Consider the following 20,178-nt stretch of genomic DNA (forward strand, 5'->3'; position numbering starts at 1 on the left):
AAGCCTCTTGGCCTTCTCTGCCCAAAAGTGCTGGTGCCTCCTCAAACTACAATTTCCAGGATTGTGTAGTATTGGACCATGGCAGTGAAAGTGCTGTCAAACTGCATTAATTCTAGAATGCAGAAGCACCATAACATGGATATAAGTCTTTGCAGTTTCTCAAGTTGCTCCTGACATGAAAAAAATCTTTGAATTCTCCTTCCCTGTGTTGTCATCTGTGTGCTGCACAACGAGCAACCTTGATCCATTCTTGTGTTTGTTATTGTGTAGAAGTTGCCCCTCTGGGGTAGGGGATGAAAGTCCATTGTGTGCACATGTAAATCCACAGACAGTTTCCGTGCCTGGTACGATAAAGTCAGCTGATGTTTGTTCAGCCAACTGTGCCAAGAGGAAGGTGGATCAAGACCGCCTTCAACCTGGAAATGGATATCTTCACTGTGGAAGACATGCGGGTCAAGAAGAGGGCTCCACAGTTACGTATCCATCGCCAAAAGACTGCACTTGGAAGGCCATCATACTTGGACAACGGGGGATCTCCTAAGTAAGTAAGAAAGTAAAGTCCCACTTTGGATGAGAGATTGCTCACCATGGAAACAGAAGCTTGAAATATGTACATTTACAGACTCCAAGGCCCGATTAAAAGAGATTTATTTATTTGCTTATTTCATTTGTATACTGCTTTTCTCACCCTAGGGGGGACTCAAAGCGGTTTCCAACATATTTATGACAAAATTTAATGCCTTACAAACATATAAAAATCTTAAAAAATGAGCAACAATAACATATACTATCAATTAAATCATAAAACATAACATTTAGACAATTAAAAATGTAGAGTTAAAACATATCAGTATAAACATTCAAATCACATAATCAGATGTCATAGTCCAAGGCTGTTCCAAGTGTCAAATAACAATTGCACATAATCCATGATCATTCCTTGTATTGCTTACTGCCCACAGGCTTGGTCCCATAGCCAAGTTTTTACTTTTTTCCCATTGAAAGGAGCCAAAATCCATGCTGTCAGGGCAAACTTAAAGCGACCAGCAGCAGACTGGCTGATGCAGATGTATGACACTCAATCCCCTACATTGTGTCCGCTCCAGGAAGCCTTAAAAGCAAGTTTTCAAGATCCTTTGGCAGAAATTAAAGCTAAAGTGCAACTTAGAAAGGTATACCAAGGAGACAGGCAGATGTCAGAATTTAAAGCACTTGTTGGGAAGATCAGAAATTGGTCAGAAGATCCCCCCCCTCCCAATGTGGCCAAAGAAAAGGTGTCAACGGTGACGGAGACAACTCGGGCCCCAGGTGGAATGCCAGCTGAAACAGAGGAGCTGGACATGGAAGACAACACAGAATGGCTGCAGGGAAATGACAACAATCTGCTTTAGACGCCCAACGGCAGATCACAGTATCCCAGGGAAAAGACGCGCCGGTGAGTTTTAATTTCAACACTATTTGTCTAATGGTGGAACAATAAAACACAGAGACGGGCCACAGGGTAAAAGTGGAGGCCCTAATAGACTGTGGATGCACAAGATGTTTAATCGCCTCAGCTCTGGCTGATCGGTTGGGAATAAAAGTCCAACCTTTAAAAACACCAGTGGCTTTTGCTCAGTTAGATGGGTCCATAGCAAACAGAATAACAGTAGCAGAAAAGACTAATTTTCTAGAGATGAAGATAGGCACCCATCAAGAGACTTTACAATTTGTAATCTCATCCATGCTTAAAATTTGGTAGAGTCTTGCAATGATTTGATCTTAATTCTTTGTTTTTTTGTCTTTCCAAATGAATTTGCTAATATCTTTGTTCCATTGTTAGAAGTAGGAATGCTTTAATAATACTGGTATTGTTTGGAAAAGAAATATCATTTTAGGGAGCACATTCATTTTGATTGCATATATTCTTCCCAGCAAATGAAATTCTAACTGGGATAATCATTTTTAAAAAATTGTATTTCATTCCATGCTTTCTCATAGTTGTTTTTTTATATAAGTCCAGATTTTTCATAGTCATATAGATTCCCAGACACTTAACTTTGTTGACAATTTCAATATCTGTCCTTTCCTTCAAGACTATCTACCAGATATTCTTAATCATTGTTTTTGTTTGCTGTTTGTTAATTGTAAGCCCGGACACTTAGTTCTCAATAATTTCCAATATTTTAGGTATTATGTCTATGGGCTCTTCTGTTACTATCTGAGATCTTAATATGACTCTGTATTTCATCCAAAAAAGTGAGTTTATAGCCTTGAAAGCTCATGCAAAAAATAAAAACCAGTTAGTCTTGACTCTTTAGGGAACTGCCACATATCTTTTCTTCTTTCCCATTCCTTCCTCTTTTTTAAGGCCTGCAAATGAGTCTTCTTTTGCATTAGAATTAACCACTATGTGCCTCTCTTGGATAGGTTTAAATAGCTTTAAATAAATTGTCTAGGGTTTCTAGCCAATGTAATAAAATGGTATTGGACCAGGACCAGGGTTTGAATCCTCGCCCAACTACAGAACCTCACTGGATGTCTTTGGGAGTGTCTCATTTTCTCAGCCTCAGACAAATCTTATCTAAATCAGTCTTTCCATGAAAACCCCATGATACATTCACCTTAAAGCAGACATGGGCAAACTTGAGTCCTCTAGGTGTTTTGGACTTCAACTCCCACCATTCCTAACAGCCTCAGGCCCCTTCCTTTCCTCCCTCAGCCGCTTAAGCAGCTGAGGGAGGAAAGGAAGGGGCCTGAGGCTGTTAGGAATGGTGGGAGTTGAAGTCCAAAACACCTGGAGGGCCTAAGTTTGCCCATGCCTGCCTTAGAGCCTCCCTGAATCAGAAAGACCTTGAAGCTACTCACAATTTCTATTGGCAAAGTTGCACCCTAACCAAATACAACTTTGCCTGCTAGTTTTCTTTGTGCAATTACATTTTATATTATCATATTGCAAGGTGTGGATGAGGTTCATTTATATGAATCCACGTTTGTATTCTGAAGCTGTATATTTAAGGTGGATATTCACCCTATCATCTGCTATAATTCAGTCTTATCCCATGGACCACCCACCTGATATATCATCCCCCAGATCATCTCCCATCCCGCACACCATACACCCACTCAGTTTGCTCTACCTATTCCCCCAAATCCTCAAAGGCCAGATATAATTATGAGCTGTCAGTCATTCTGTGATATCCTTTTGCTGGGAAACTGGACACTCTAGCTTCCTTCTTGCAACCCTAGCCCTCAGCTTCTGCATGCATTTGAGAAATCAACTAAGCACTGTCCGCCCACAGAAACAAGTAGGAGTGATAAGAGTGCCACATAAAAAATGTCAAACATTCGTCTTTAGAGGGCTGGATAGAAGTCAGCATCAAGGAGCCTTCTTAAAAGAAACCTATTTTGAGCATACTGTGATCCTTCCCCTTCCCAGCCTTGTTCAGAAAGAGAAAGAGACAAACTAGGCAACATCCTACCCTTCCCAGAATCAGGGTGCATTATTGAGCTATATATAGGAGGATCTGTGTAGGACTGAATGTAATTCACTTGACGTCTCTACTTGTCCCAGGATGGTTGCTGTCTCTTTGGTGTCTGCCTGATTACTGGATACGTGCTCTGCGAATACTGCTGGTTCCCCTAAACATTTGCATTCTCTAGTAAGGATATTTATGTGGTTTTTTTTCCTTCCTTCCTTCCTTCCTTCCTTCCTTCCTTCCTTCCTTCCTTCCTTCCTTCCTTCCTTCCTTCCTTCCTTCCTTCCTTTTTCTTCTATATTCATTCTTCATCCCTTTAATCATGTTACAGATAAGTTAGGCAATGGGCATTGTTGTAGTGGTGGTTTTGTGTGCCTTCAAATTATTTCAGACTTATGGCAACCCTAAAATGAATCTATTATGGGCTTTGCTTTGGTTTTCTGTTTTGTTTTTGCATGATTGCGGGGGGGGGGGGGGGTGTCACAGTTGCCTTCATCTGAGGCTGAGAATGAGTGCCCAGTGAGATTCCAGAACTATGGGGATTCAAACCCTAGTCTGCCAGAGTCTAATCCAACACTCACTCCTCAAGTTACGAACAAGACTGGTTCTGTAACTTTGTTCTTAAGTTGAATTTGTTTGTAAGGCAGAACAGGTACATTTTTAAAGTGTAACTTTAGCAAAAATGTATATTTTAAAGCTTTGGATAGCATAGGAGAGGGTTGACACCCCTATGGTGTTTGTTTTGCTGTCCGTGTCTCTGTTGAGAAGATTTCACCTCATTTTCTGTCGCTGTGATAATTGGATTTTGAAAAAATTGGCATGTTGTGAAAACAAGGATTGGTGATAAAGCTTTAGTAGGGACACTATTTTTCCCATGCTAACTCTTCCAGAAGTGAATTTTCCTTCCAAGGGGTTGATTTCTCTCATTCCTGTTATCTAACTCTGGTTTGTAACTGTGACTCATTTGTAAGTCTGATGTTTGTAATTCAGGGACTGCCTGTACCATATATAAAAGACAAAATTAAAAAGAGAGCCTAGGTTGTAGTTATTATTGTTTCTGACTTATGTTGACCTGAAAGCAAATGGAAAGATTTGTTCAGAAAGGGTTTGCCATTTCCTAATTTAAATCTTCATTCAGACATGAAACTCACTGGGGACTTCATCAGACCAGGTACTTTTCGGCTGCATGTGCCACTTCGTCTTTATGTTTGTGACGGAGCCTGTTGGCTCCCATCCCTTGAAGTGGGACTCTATCGTAAAAGTAAAAACAAAGTGGCACATGGCGGCAACACGGGACACTTCCCATGTTGTTTGGGTCAATGGGGGGAAACCAGGCGGCCGACGCTTCCCTCATGGGATGGAGCAACAGGTAAGTAGGTTCCCCATGCTCCCAATGTGCACCGTTGGATTCATCATGATGAGCTTGAGCAAGTCATATACCCTCTCAGTTCCAGAGGAAAGCAACTGCAAGGTTTTTGGGAAGAGGAAAAACATATGCATTGCTGAAAGAAAATGTCATCCTAAATCTGAAAAGACTTAAGACTGACGTTAGGTTATTATTACTTTGTACCTCAAAATTGTTTCTGACTTATGGCGACCCTATGAGAGGGTGCAGAGGTCTTATTTCTAAAAACATACCATGTCATGCATTGCAGAGTGGTGTAAAATTTACAATTTAGCTTTCACTGTACAGTCACATAAAGGCACACTATAGTAACATGCAACAGTATACTATAGAGAGAGAGAAGACAGAAAGAAGCAGGCAGGCACGGCTCAGAGCTGGGCTCCAGTTACCACTCTGGTTTTCCCTTCTGAACTATTTATAGGGCATTTGTCACCATGTCCAGCAAAGAGCCCAGCAGCTGCCTTACAAGTTTAGCATTTCTCTCCAACTTGCAATAGATCAAGCTGTCTTAGCCCTGAGCAAGCAGTAGAGGAACAAAATTGCACAGAGGATGAGGCGGGGATAGCGATGAAACCAGGAATAGCCAATCTCCCGAAGTCCAGAAAGCTGGGCAAACTGGTTTTGAAGGCCAACTTAAGCGGAGGTGCATCTACATTGTAAAAGCTGTTTAGCACCACTTTGTCTCTCACTTTGGGAAAGAAGGGGGAAAACAGCAGGCAACATAACTTTTTAAAAGTAGGATTTAACAGGAACAGAGAGAAAATGAATGAATCCTAGGGCAGAGGTATATTTGGTTACAATCCTGAGGTGTAGTTGGAAGAGACTGTGAGTGTGAAGGTCAACCAAATAGGAACTATGGTGCAAAGGCAAAAGATGGCAGCAGTGATCCTTTTCTGGACAATTCCTGTTTGAGTCCCTTCCTCTTTATAAACTTTCTTAGTTTTTCAGTTTCTCTAACAATCCAACTTTTATTAGAATCATCATAGAACTCTCACTCATTCTCATTTGTCTCAAATTTCTAAGTCTTTAAGATATATGACAAGGAGCTGTGCTGTATAGGGTTACACGCAGAGCTTAAAATTTTACATTTTAAATTTAGTTACTTTTTGGACTACATTCATGTTTCAGATGGAGGATTATGAAATTTCTAATCCCAAAACTAAGTTTTCAAAACTCTAGTTACATTTGAGATCTAAAGGACCTCATCACACTAGAGCTTGGGTCCACTTTAAATCCACTTTAGGGAGGGGGCTTTAAATAGCTCAGCCAGACAGGTCCTGGGCTTCACCAAACTACAAACCCCAAAATTCTGCAGGAGGTAGAAACTGGATTTAAAGTGGGTTCATGCTGTAGTGTGATGAGGCAGCTAGTCAGCCTACAAAACTAGGCTGACAACTGATATCTCCAGGACATTTTCTTTGGCCACCCTCAGATTGTAGAAGGACTGCCAGAAGGGTTTTGTCATCTGGATATGCCAGCTAAGTTTAAAACAGCAGGAATCTATCCAGAGATAGATCTATCCAGTAATCTATCCAGAGTATTGTAAATTATAAATGTTGAAGTACCGATTGTTTGAGTTTGTTATGTATTGGTTTTAAATGCCATTTAACCATGGTTTTTTTGTTGTTGTTGTTAACTGCCAACTTTAACTTATGACAACCCTATGAATGTGAAACTTCCAAGTCACCCTATCCTCAACAGCCCTGCTCAGATCTTGCAAACTCAGGATCATGGCTTCCTTGATTGAGTCCATCTACCTGGAATGTGCTCTTACTCTTTTCCTACAACCTTCTACCTTATCAAGCATTATTATCTTTGCTAATAAGACATACCTTCTTATTATATGGCCACAGTACAACAGTCTCCGTTTAGTTACCTTGGCTTCTAGGGATAATATCCTAATTTTAGTATTCGATAATTTTCTTGACACCTAAGGATTTGTCTAGATCCTTCATAGCTACCCTTCTAAGTTCTAGTCTTCGTCTAATTTCTTGACTGCAGTCTCCATTCTGATTGATGAATAGAAAACCTTGAGTTGTATTGATGTCATCATCTGCTTTAAAAGTAAAGGTAAAGGTTTTCCCCTGACATTAAGTCCAGTCATGTCTGGGGGTTGGTGCTCATCTCCATTTCTAAGCTGAAGAGCCGATGTTGTCCGTAGACACCTCCAAGGTCATGTGACCGGCATGACTGCATGGAGTGCCGTTACCTTCCCGCCGGAGCAGTACCTATTGATCTACTCACATTGGCATGTTTTCAAACTGCTAGGTTGGCAGAAGCTGGAGCTAACAGCGGGCACTCACTCTGCTCCAGGGATTTCAACCTGCGACTTTTTGGTCTGCAAGTTCAGCAGCTCAGTGCTTTAACACAGCCACCAGGACTCCATCATCTGCTTTAAAGCTATGTAAATGTATTAGAAGAAGTGGGTAGTGAATGCATGATGATAATGATTGCTGTTATTATTTATGGCTTGTCCCATTTGAGGCAATTATGAGGTCTTACGGGTAGGATCTATGTGTATATAGCAGAGAAAGTGGAATATGGTTTTATGAGTATCACAAGCAAAGTCTCTGGTTCTCAGGCTCCAATCCTCAGCCGCCATGACCAGCTCCAAGCAGCGCCTCATTCAGGGCATGCACCAGGACCTCAGTTGCCCCGTCTGCCTGAAGCTGTTCCAATCCCCTGTGACGACAGAATGCGGACACACCTTCTGCATGGATTGCCTCTCCAGGGCATCCAAGGATGAGGATGGCAAGGCCACTTCATGCCCTGTCTGCCAGGCTGGCACTAAGGTGGAGCAGTTGTGCATCAACAAGCAAATGGAGAACTTGGTGCAAAGCTTCAAGCAGGTTCCCCAAGACCACTGTGAGGAGCATCTTGACCCACTGAGTGTTTACTGTGAGCAGGACCAGCAGGTCATCTGCGGTGTATGTGCTTCCCTGGGCAAACACAGGGGTCACAACATCATCACTGCTGCTGAGGCCCACCAGAGGATGAAGGTAGGTGTCGGGGTACAAAACCTCATGGACCTGGGAACAGATTTCCCCGTTTCTCCTCTTGGCTTCATGTCCCTTCACATCAGCTCTTTTTCTACGTCACAGTTAGGCAAATTGTTTCATTGCGATAAAAATTCTTCCTGAATGGTACTAGCTCAGTGCTACAAAAGGGGCTTCTACTCAAACCATTGCCAACTGTTGGTTAAACACCAACAGTTCATAGAATCATAGAAATGCCTCTGCATAGAACAGTGGTTCTCAGCTTGGGGTCCCCAGATGTTTTTGGTCTACAACTCCCAGAAATCCCAGTCAGTTTACCAGCTGTAAGGATTTCTGGGAGTTGAAGGCCAAAAACATCTGGGGACCCTAGGTTGAGAACCACTGGCATAGAAAGTCAATGGACAAGGGAGAAAAAGGTAGGCTTGCAGACTAGTTGAATACATTTAGGGAATTTTCTACAAGGAAAAGCCTGTCTTCATATAGGTCCTTTTTGCCTTCCCCGAATCTGTCATGGTAACAGTCCAAAAACAGATCAGGAACTGGATGTAGATCCAAGCCTCCACAGTTTGTTTGGTGCCAGATACTGACACATGTTACAGATATAGCATAAGCTTTATTGGTGGCAGATGAGACAGTAGATGGTATAGAATATTAGCTGAAGGGTCCATCACCCCCTCACAGCTAGTGGTAATTTTTGTTGGTCACTTCAAGTCATTTCCAACTTATGGAAATCCTATCATAGAGTTCTCTCGGCAAGATTTTTTCAGATGGGATTTCCTTTTTCCTCCTTCTGATACTAAAAAAGCATGATTTGCCCTAGGTCACTCAATGAGTTTCCATGGCTGAGCAGGAATTCAAACCTTGGTTTCTAGAATCATAGAATAAACTGAATAAAATCCCACATTTTCTGCTTTGAACTGGAATATATAGCAGTGTGGGCTCAGATATCCCAGTTTAAAGCAGATATTGTGGGATTTTCTGCCTTGATATTCTGGGTTATATGGCTGTGTGGAAGGGCCCATAGTCCAATGCTCAAACCACTACATAGTGCTGTCTCTACTCGGTCCTCACACAACGATTTCTACCCAAACCATCCCCAACTATTGGTCAAATTCCCCATTGTTGGCTTAGTGGGAACCCTGACTGCTGTGCATCCATTCCAGTGTGAATCGGAAGGAAAGTGGACTTCCAAGGGACATATGATGCAGAAAATATATTCAGGGGTAGACATTTCAGCCAAGGGCCAAAACACAGCACAATCCAAAATCCCCCAAAAGAATTATGTCTTTATTGGGCCAACCAATGTACAAAATGCATCGTGAAAACTTTCAAAACTTTGTTGGCTTCTATATCATGCAAAAGATGTTTTAAAATCATACAAGAGAAGAAAAGTGGTGATAGTCGAGTGACAGGCCAACATTTTACATCTGGCACCAATTCCAATGTAGTTCAATCGTTCTGTGATGACTGGAGACAAAGAATTATAAAAGACTGGTAATAAAATTTCTACCCCATTAATAATAGAAAAGTAATTTCCATTGAGATCCTGGTTGTTCCTGTCCTGTGTGAAGCAGACAACAGCACAGAACTAACCCAAAAAACATATCAATGTTTGAAGCATAGCCCTTTTCCGACCTAAGGGCACATCCAGCAGTTTGCTGTGTAACCCCTCAGGATTGGGACATTTGGTTGAAATTCAGCTAAATAAAGTTTTGATTAAATTTGCTCAGAGGTCAGCCTAAGACCTTGTTCTCTTTTCCTGCTCTTGGAACAATTTTAGAAGCAACTTCCTCAGCAACAAGTCCAACTGCAAGAGGCTCAAGTGCGCAAAGAGAAGACGATTGCTCTGCTGAACCGCCAAATAGCAGAAGTGGAGGTGAGTCATTTCTAAGAATGGATATGTGAGGTATGTATGAAGGTCAAGCATAGATTTTTTAAAAATATATATTTTACCTCACCATGTACTGACAAATAAAAATCTAGCATAACATGTATTCCCAAACTGAGCACTGTCCAAATGAACAAGCATTAATTAATAAAGATAATTGTGTTCTCCAAGCTTTCAGCTCCTTTGGGGCATTCTCTTTTTTTAAATTATTTTTTAATTATTAAGAAAAAGTTATAATTATATAAACATATTCTATACATTTCCCCCTCTTTTATTTACATTCACCCCTGTGCTCCCCTTCCCCAGAGCCATCTCTTCTTCTGTAGTTCCACCAAAAGTTCAATTCTTCATTTGGAGGTAAATTCCCGTCTTCTTTTTCCAATAATTTTTCTAGAAATTTTCTCCAAACACTCAAAATCATTTTTTCCATAATCCCTTCTTTACTTTTAAATTTGGTGTTAGCTTGTCATTCAGTGCCATTCGCCAAACTTCTTTATACCATTCATTAATTTGTATTTTCATTTCTCCTTTCCAATATTTTGCAATTAGTTATCTAGCTGCTGTTAACAGCATGTCTATTAATTTTTCCCCTCTTATCTTTCTCACCCTCTTTTTTAATTAAAAGTAATATTTCCACTGGATTACTTCTAATTTTTATGTTCATAATATTTTCTATTTCCCTTATTTCCTTAATGCCCTTGGGGGCATTCTCAAAAGACAACCTGAGTTGTTTACTAGGGAAAAACAGCATAAATCAGAAGCGAGGAAAACATTTCAACATTTTCCAGATGAACAGCAGCAAAGTGAAGTCAAACAACATCAGAGTACAGGTTATTAAGAAAGAAGAAAACACAAGCTAAGAGAAGCTGAAGCATTTTGCTTTTGCCTAAACCTACTGGTAAGGGCAACACTCTTCACTTTCCTCTTCTTTCCCCTCTACTGAGTTAACTTGGTGTAAGCTACTTCTCCACTTTGAACTCAGGGTGTATATACACTGGAAAATTAATGCAGTTTGACACCACTTTAACTGCCAGCGCTCAGTACTATGGGATTCTGAGAGTTGTAATTTTACAAGATCTTTCTAGCCTTCTCTGCCAGAGTGCTGGCACCCCAACAAACTACCTTACCCAGGATTCCATAGAATTGACCCATGGCAGCTAAAGTGGTGTCAAATGACATTTATTCTGCAGTGTAGATGCACCACCAGTATGCAGCAATTGAAGTAAGCTGAGAACCAAGAGAGAAAATGAAAGGAGAAAATAGAAAATAGTACATTTTCAAAGCAGCTGAAAAAATGGGACAGAAGAGAATTACCGGTAATTATTATCCCTGACAATGGGGACTTTCATGAGTGTGATCTAAGAACATCTCTCTCTCTGTTCTGCCTATCTCAGGACACAGTGTCTCGGTTCAAGCAGCAAGTATCAGAGCAACTAGGAGTGATGCGTGCCTATCTGGGAGCGCTGGAAGCATCTCTGGGCCGAGAAGCTGAGCGCGTACAGCACCAAGCCACCGATGCCTTGCAAAGCGAGCGCAAGACCATGACCTGCTACTTGGAGCAGCTCAGGCAGATGGAGACGGTGCTTGGGGAGGTGCAAGACGAGCCACAGACTGAATTTCTCAGGGTGAGGCACCCTCAGCCCTATCTCAGTCACGAGCTAGTTTTGTACAAAGGGTGCATCGACAGTCAATGCTCCATATTCACTGGGCTTAGGGGTATGGGACCCCCATGAAAATGAGAAAAAAACACACATAAAGAAATGACATTATTTTTACCCAAGGGAACACTTCTGTAAGAATCTCTAGGTGTTCTACGGTCAACATCAACTGAACACTGATCACACAATTGCATTGGATGAGTTAGAGATTCCTGGAGAGGTGTCTATAGAAATCTCTAGGTCCTCCAGCATAGAGACACACTGGAGGACCATGGGATTTATAGAGCAAACATTTCTTATCAAATACATGAATAATCAAATCCCAAAAAGTCAAAATCACAAATGTGGAAATTTTAGAATTAATACAATTCCATGGCCCAATGCTATGGAATCTTGGGTGTTGCAGTTTTACAAGGTCTTTTGCCATTTCTTCCAATGAATACTGCTGGTGTCTCGCCAACTACAAATCCTAAGGTTCTATACCATTGGGCCATAGCAGTGAAAGTGGGGTCAAACGGTATTAATTCTACAATATAAAGACACCCTAAGCAAGGATTAAGAAGAACCGTAATCATTAAGTTTAGATCTATATGTTGTGTGCAATCATGTAATGTAACACAGCACTCATTGACAACAATACACACATAGTGATGCATAAGCACACTATATGGTTCTACTTGTGAGTCACTACTGCAACCATGAATGTGTAATGTGTCATTCTGAGGATATGTGCCTTGCCCAGCTCCCATCACAATATTTTTTAGTCATTGGTTCTGTCCTTATCTGTTTCATCATCTTTAACGCTGAAACTCTTCTCAAACATTACAACATGCCACTTCCCTTATGTTTGCAGTGTCTGCCCACAGGACTCATATTGCTGTAAAGAACAAAAATCTTAAAATCAGATTCTCTGATTTAATGATGAATAGCATGTTTTTGTTGTTTTTGCAAAGCATCCATATTTACATCCATATTTCAAAGGAACCACTGGAATGGGATGTTTATTGTAGGATATAGGGACTAATTACTCTTATTTCATATTCACATTTTTAAATTCCTTTTTTACAGAAATACTGCCTGGTTGCCAGCAGGTAAGCAAGGATTCCCCTATAAGAGCATTGCTTCTCTGAGATTTGCATGTATTTTTCCCAGTCCTTTTTTCAGTCCCTTTTCAGTAGAAGTAGAAGGCCTTTATCATAAATGTTTGTGCTCTTCTGTGCCCACCTTAAACTCTCAATTCATATATCACCGCAATCTTTTTTTAAAAGGCCCTCAATGAGAGAGTAATGTCTAATTATTTTCATGCTAATAGGAGGGGGAAGAAAGTAGCAAATCTTTAACTGCCTTCCAAAAGAAAAATCAGAACCAAAGTACTCTGTCAATTCGATGCTTCATGACACATAATTTAATTTTATTGCAACATGCAAATAAGTTGGCTTTTCATGATCAAAGGAACTGGTCCAATAACAAATATTGCAGTGTAACAATTTTCTTGTTTTAGAGTCCGGTCTGGCCAGAAATACCTGATTTCAAGATACTCCATTTGTTCTTTTTATCACATCTATATGCACTTTATGCCCAATGAATATACTCTGTACTTGCCCTTTTGAGGATGTGTGTGTGTTTCATTCCTTTATGATTTCTTTTCTAATTACTTTGATTCGGGTATATGGGCTCCTTGGAACCTTCCAACATATCATTGTGGACTAATGATGCCCTTTTAACTATACAGGATAATTGATATATTCTTAATTTATAGTGCATCTCTGCCACTCTTGAATTTTTCTCAAACTTGAATGATTACGATGTTTAAAGGACAAGTTTTGAAAATTCAGAACAAAGAAATGAAATATAGGTTGGCTATCCCTTATCAGAATTGCTTGGGACCAAAGGTGTTTTGGATTTCAGATTTTGGAAGATCCGTGTTTGCATTTACATATATAATAAGACATCTTGGAAACAGGACTGAAGTCCAAACACTAAAATGCGTGAATGTTTCATGCAAATAACCTGAATTAAATTTTCTAAGCAATATTGTTAATAATTTGAGGCACAAAAGTTTGGGTACATTGACTCATCAGAAAGCAAAGGTCTCACTTTCTAGCCGCCCATATAGGCAATTTTGGATTTTTGAGTATTTTGGATGTCGGAATTCCAGATAAGAGATGTTCAACCTGTATGACCTTAAGGGCCCATCTACACATGCAATGTACACATGCAAATATCTTAATATAACTATAAACAGATTTGCTTATGAGATTCGGCACTATTATGTAGTAATTCTTATAAAAGTATAGTAATTCTTTAAAAAAAAAGTTCAGAGTGATTCTGCCCGATGTCCTCCATCCCCCCTCCATCTTGTTCCGATACAGAGGAGGCCTGTGAGGATAGCAGAGGAAGAAATCTCAGGACCGACATGTCTGTGTGGGGACATGTTCTCAGGTCCCGGGTTTATTTGTCCTCCCTTGTAAGCCCACATTTTCTGGAAGTGCCCTGAATGTCTCTTGCTGTCTCAAGTGTGCCCCTCCTTCCCTCCTTGCAAAAGACTGCAGAAGATCCTTGGAGAATCCCCACCTATTGCTCGCATGGACATCCAGCTCCCCATTATTTCAGATGAGTTCAAGTTCCAGGTGTGGAGGAAGATGTACCGTGCACTGATGCCAGGTGATGGTCTTCTTAGGTTGCAACTGCATGTTGAAAGTCAGAAGTTTGCACATATATATTTTTAACAGCTGGAGAGGACTCCTCTATCCACAATATATGGTGCCACCTTTCTGTATCACTTTGTGCCTGACTTCTTCCACCTCTCCAAAAAACCCAAGTTGAGTGTAGCTTCTTATGAAGTAGTGATATTGATCTGGAAAACAATACAAAGGGGTGTCCTCAAGAATAGTTAGGAATCATCCCTCAACCCAGCAAACCAATGTCTGGTTATTCCACTGAGTCATTCTTTGTTAGCACATTAAAAGTGGTCATATGATTCTGAATCAACCAACCCGTTTAGTTCAAAAGAGAGCAAAATATAGGAAGTCCACCCACTTATTAAATCTTTTTCTTTTGAAAAAAGCAAAATATTTCCTCACATTCATTTCCCCTCTTACAGTCTGTTCCAGACTATACAATTATAGCAAGTCGATATTGCTTTAACTATTAGATATCCATTCTATGAGATTATGGGATTTCTAGCTTTTGAACTTTGTCTCTTTTAATTTTATTAATGACTGCAAAATCATACCCCCACATCTGCAGGATTGACTTCTGCTGATTTGATTATTTACAAATTTGATTATCATGTTCTCTCTTGGAATCACTAGGTCCTCCAATGCAACTCTAGGGTCGATGTCCACTGGAAGTTGCCCATAGAGCCCTACTGGAGGCCCTAGGGATCCTGAGAGAACAATTCTGTAGGAATCTTTAGGTCCTCCAGCTGAAGCTGACCAGGGCCAAACAGGAGGATCTAGAGATCCCTAGAAAGGTGTTCTCTCAAGTTAAAAAAGCAATTTATTTTTATTTGTAGTTTTTCGACATTCACAGGGGTCCTATGACTCCAACCCCAGGAAATGTGAAGAGTTGGCAATACTAAGCATATATTACTTACAAGAGAAAATACAAATGGAAATTGTAATATGGGTGAGGCACAAGAACTCTCTAGCAGTGAATGCTTCCTAAGCTGTAGATCCTAGGATTCCATAGGTTGGTGTCATTGCACCGAAAGTGATGACTGTACTAAGCTTGCTAAGAAGCAGATTACTAAGAAGTGAAAATACAAATGGAAATTATAATATGGATGAGGAAAAAGAATAGCCTGGCAGTGAATTTTCCTTAAACTGCAGATCCTAGGATTCCATAGATTGGTGTCTTGGCACCTAAAGTGATAACTTCATCCTATAGTTGTGGGGCGTGAAATAGACAATGCTGTCCTCCTTTTTCTTTCCCAGCCTTGGAGAACCTGGCCTTTGACCCAGACACTGCTCACCCCAACCTGGTGGTCTCTGACGATGGCAAGCGGGTGGAGTGCGTGGAGCACAAGCAGGCCGTGAGTGTGGATGACCCCCAGCGCTTCGACAAGGCCAACTGCGTGGTGTCACGCCAGAGCTTCTCACAGGGAGAGCATTACTGGGAGGTGACCGTGGGCGACAAGCCCCGCTGGACCTTGGGAGTCATCTCGGCTGAGACGGGGCGCAAGGGCCGCCTCAACCCACTTCCTTCCAACGGCTTCTGGGTGCTGGGCTTCAAGGATGGGAAGACCTACGAGGCCCACGTGGAACACAAGGAGCCACGGGCGCTGAAGCTGGAGAATAAGCCCACCTGCATTGGCATGTACCTCAGCTTTGATGATGGTATCCTGTCCTTCTATGATGCCAGTGATGAAGATAACCTGGTGCAGATGTTTGCCTTCCATGAGCGGTTTACAGGCAACCTCTACCCTTTCTTTGACCCTTGTTGGCACGATAAGGGCAAAAACAGCCAACCTTTGGTTATCTACACTCCGGAGCCAGAAAAATAATCAGTGCCTGATCTGGGTAGGAAAAATACTAATTCACAGTCACATATAATTGTATTGACCTGGGTGGAGCAAGTACAATCTTCAGACCACATGTGGACCCTAGCACTGTTTGGTGGCATCAGGGTTTTGGGGGGTGGGGGGTGGGATAGATAGATAGATAGATAGATAGATAGATAGATAGATAGATAGATAGATAGATAGATAGATAATCAAACCCAATCTTTACCAAACCCCCCCCCCCAAAAAAAAACCCCTTGCATAGTGTTTAGACAAGAACATCCTTTTGAAGGGGGTATCTTTGTCTAAATTTGCCCCCAAATGCCCTTTAAAAGATATTGTGGGATTGGGGGAGGAGAGCCTAGGAGAGCTTTTGAAAAACACAATTTAAAAAAGGCTTCCATAGACCTGAAAAGGGGATATAAAGTAGAGTTGGTGTCACCTGCTATGGTAACCCATATTACCTCCTCCCATGCCAGGCCACATAGAATATTGTAGTTAAAATAGCAGAATATTTGACAAAATTGGGGACTACAAAAGAGCCAGCAGCAATTAAAACAACAGTGCATGATTGTCCAGATCAAACCATGTGATTTGAAGTGTCATTGTAATTGGGTAATAATGATAACTCTGACAGTAGCACATCCACATGATTAAAAGATTCCAAAAGTAAATTAACACGGAGTTTTATCCTTGTGGGCATATGGATAACAGCCATGGGCTTACCACAAAAAGCTTTTGTGGTTATATTTAGTGCAGGTATATTTTTATTTTAAAATAATAATTTATTTCTGCCAAAATGCTGTATGAAAATTTTATAGACAGACGTTTTGATGGGGTCACCTACTGATATAGTCTGCACTCCCCTAGTGATGCCACTGTATGCAGAGCCCTAAAAGCATAGTGAAAATGCTCCCCACATACCCTGAAAGTGTTTGGGGATATTGTAGTGCAGTTAATCATGGAAGAACTGCAGTTTGGAGTTATGGGTCTCCAAATTTTCCTAGGACACCAATCCAGTCTCCTAACCTTCCTCAGCTTTAGGCTGGATCTAAACTGCCATATAATCCAGTTACTAAATTCGGATTATCTGATTCAAACTGGATTATGTGATTTTACACTGCCATATAATCTAGTTTCTGAATCCAGATTATCCCCTTTGAACTGGATTATATCGCAGTGTAGATTCATATAATCCAATTCAAAATGGATAATCTGGAGTCAGATACTGGATTATATGGCAGTGTATATGGCCAGCCTCAGTTGCTTCTTCAATTTTAAAACCTCCAAAATGTGCAGAATGCCTCCCTCTGGCTGAACTACATTTCAGATATTCAACAAGTTGTTGTCAATGTCACCTCTGTTTCTGCCAACTGCATACACATGTATAAGTAGATCAACTATTATGCTCAGAATAAAGAATCGGATACCAAGTCTGGCACCTCCTTGTTGATTTGAAAGTGAAACCGCTCCTTCCCTTGAAGTCTGCAAAGTAAAACTGAGCAATATGTGGACAGCAACTGCTAACTAAGAAAAGAAGTCTATAGATATGTCCCCAGGGATGGGCATCTAGTAGTCTGCCACACAACTTCCTGCCCGGTTTAATGGCTACTGTTCACTTCTCAAATCCTTGACATGTTACTCTCTGCTATTGCACTCTCATTGAAGAGACTATTATTGGTACAATCCAAAGGATCAAACTAGAATCAAAAACCGCAAAGAAAAATATGTCTATATATCTATGCAAGCTGTACACAAATAAGTATGTATCACTTTTATCTTTGGAAATGTGGTTATGTGTTTTGTGATGCCACTGTTCTGTAGTACAGATATTATTCACCAAAATTCAACATTCTACTAAATACTATTCATTTAAATTTTAAATTATTATTATACTGTTACCTGTTCAGCAATTCCCTATGGGCTTTGAAAGCCAATGTAAATGTTGTAAAGAAAAGTCCGAGTGTGGCTTACGAGAGCCAGAAGAGTAGAATTGAGGGCAGAAGCTGTGAAGCTTGGAGGAAAAGGGCAGGAAGTGGGGATTCTGAATTGCTTATCTTCTTGGTCTACCTACTTTCAACACTCATATTTTCAAAGTTTGCCCCTTCTCTCTCAGCAAAGCAAGAGATTGCAAAATAGAATGTAGAGGCTGCTCCTTCCTCAACCGCAATAGAGAATATTTTCAACCTTTGTACACTGAACAAAAGCCAAAGGAATTAATAATATAATCTTACTACCCTGTTTCCCCTAAAATAAGACATCCCTGAAAAATAAGACCTAGTAGAAGTTTTGCTGAATTGCTAAATATAAGGCCTCCCCCAAAAGTAAGACCTAGCAAAGTTTTTGTTTGGAAGCATGCCCAGCACCTGCCAAACAGAACACCCGAGCATGCAGGATCAGTAAATGTACGTACCATAAAGTGTTGTACATGGAAATATTGGTAGTAATAAAAAAATCTTGATAGGATTCACAGTTTGTCTGGTTATGCTGGTTTATGATGACAACTACCGTACAGTATATAATAAATGTTCATTTTTTTGTTCAACAATAAATGTGAATTCTTCTTCATGGAAAAATAAGACATCCCCTGAAAATAAGACCTAGCGCATCTTTGGGAGCAAAAATTAATATAAGACACTGTCTTATTTTCGGGGAAACACGGTATTTAACACCGTGATATCAGAATTCAGGCTTTGAACACGATACATATATATTTGCTATACCTGAATTTCTACATCCGAAAGCATTTGATGGGGATGGGAAGGAAACTTCAATTCATTGAAGTCGTGTAAATGGGTTTAGGGATGTGAGGGCTACAGGTTTAAAAATGGAATGCAAAGGCATCATTCGCTCAGCTACCCATGTAATAAAATGAGTATCTATCTGTAAACAATGCCAATAATCTAATTTTTTCCAGTTTCTATCTTTTCCTCCTCTCATCAAACAAACCAACAACAGAAACATACACATACACCGGTTTCAAAATTTCTGGAAATTTCATATCTTTAGATAGGCTTCAGTGTCCATTATGCTGAATAAACTGCTACATGGTGCTTTATATTTTAGTAAGTCTGCATAGAACTGGATGAAATCTGACTTCGGTTGCCAAGGATTATGCATTTAGTATTTTAATCATATGGGTTTAATCTGGTGATGCAATGGGTTAAACCAGGGATCCTCAAACTTTTTAAGTGAAGGGCCGGTTCATGGTCCCTCAGGCTGTTGAGGGGCCGAATTATCATTTGAAAAAAATACAAACAAATTCCTATGCACACTGCACATGTCTTATTTGTAGTGCAAAAAAAAAAACAACAACCCAACAACTATTTTATTTATTTATTACATTTATACCCCACCCTCTCACACATATTAGCATTATATATTACTATATTGTCCTATACCACTACCGTAATATTATTAGTAATATTACATGTAATATATAATGTATAATTAATATTATTATATTGTATAATTGTTAGTATTATATTGTATTACATTATAATATTTGTATCAATATTATATGTATACACAATATATTCAATTGTTACCATAGCACAATATTAGTACAGTAGAGTCTCACTTATCCAACATAAACGGGCCGGCAGAACGTTGGATAAGCGAATATGTTGGATAATAAGGCGGAATTAAGGAAAAGCCTATTAAACATCAAATTAGGTTATGATTTTACAAATGAAGCACCAAAACATCATGTTAGACAACAAATTTGACAGAAAAAGTAGTTCAATACGCAGTAATGCTATGTAGTAATTACTGTATTTATGAATTTAGCACCAAAATATTACGATATATTGAAAACATTGACTACAAAAATGCGTTGGATAATCCAGAACGTTGGATAAGTGAGACTCTACTGTAAATGAAATAACAATACAATATTTAAAAATAAAAACAATTTTAACCAACATAAACCTATAAGGATTTCAATGGGAAGTGTGGTCCTGCTTCTGGCCAATGAGATAGTCAGGTTAAGTAGGATTGTTGGTGTGAAGTCTAAAACTGAGGGTGGGGGCCAGGTAAATGACCTTGGAGGGCCGCATCCGGCCCCCGGGCCTTAGTTTGGGGACCCCTGGGTTAAACCCTTGTGCCAGCAGGACTGATGACTGACAGGTTGGAGATATGAATTTGGAAGGAACGCGGATGAGCTCCCTCTGTCTGCTCCAGCTCCCCATGTGGGGACACGAGAGAAGCCTCCCACAAGGATGGTAAAACATCAAAATATCTGGGCAATGTCCTTACAGATGGCCAATT

At 40.3% G+C, this 20,178-nt stretch overlaps 1 protein-coding gene across 5 annotated transcripts; it reads left to right on the forward strand.

The window, feature by feature from the left end:
- Window positions 1-389: 389 nt before the first annotated feature.
- trim72 (tripartite motif containing 72) lies at window positions 390-18,461 on the forward strand. Of its 5 annotated transcripts, none has more exons than XM_062984038.1 (9): window positions 392-541; window positions 1,006-1,435; window positions 3,554-3,641; window positions 7,445-7,862; window positions 9,640-9,735; window positions 11,142-11,372; window positions 12,474-12,496; window positions 13,951-14,069; window positions 15,344-18,461. In XM_062984038.1, exons 4-9 carry the CDS (start codon window positions 7,464-7,466, stop codon window positions 15,910-15,912), a joined length of 1,437 nt encoding a protein of 478 aa, XP_062840108.1. In that variant the 5' UTR covers window positions 392-541; window positions 1,006-1,435; window positions 3,554-3,641; window positions 7,445-7,463; the 3' UTR covers window positions 15,913-18,461. The 5 variants fall into 5 exon arrangements, with proteins under 5 accessions (XP_008113639.1, XP_062840107.1, XP_062840108.1 ...); XM_062984039.1 differs by having other exon boundaries at window positions 1,107-1,435; XM_062984037.1 differs by having other exon boundaries at window positions 391-1,435.
- The last annotated feature ends 1,717 nt before the right edge of the window (window positions 18,462-20,178 follow it).

Source organism: Anolis carolinensis, chromosome 6, assembly GCF_035594765.1.
Source record: "Anolis carolinensis isolate JA03-04 chromosome 6, rAnoCar3.1.pri, whole genome shotgun sequence".
NCBI lineage: Eukaryota > Metazoa > Chordata > Lepidosauria > Squamata > Dactyloidae > Anolis > Anolis carolinensis.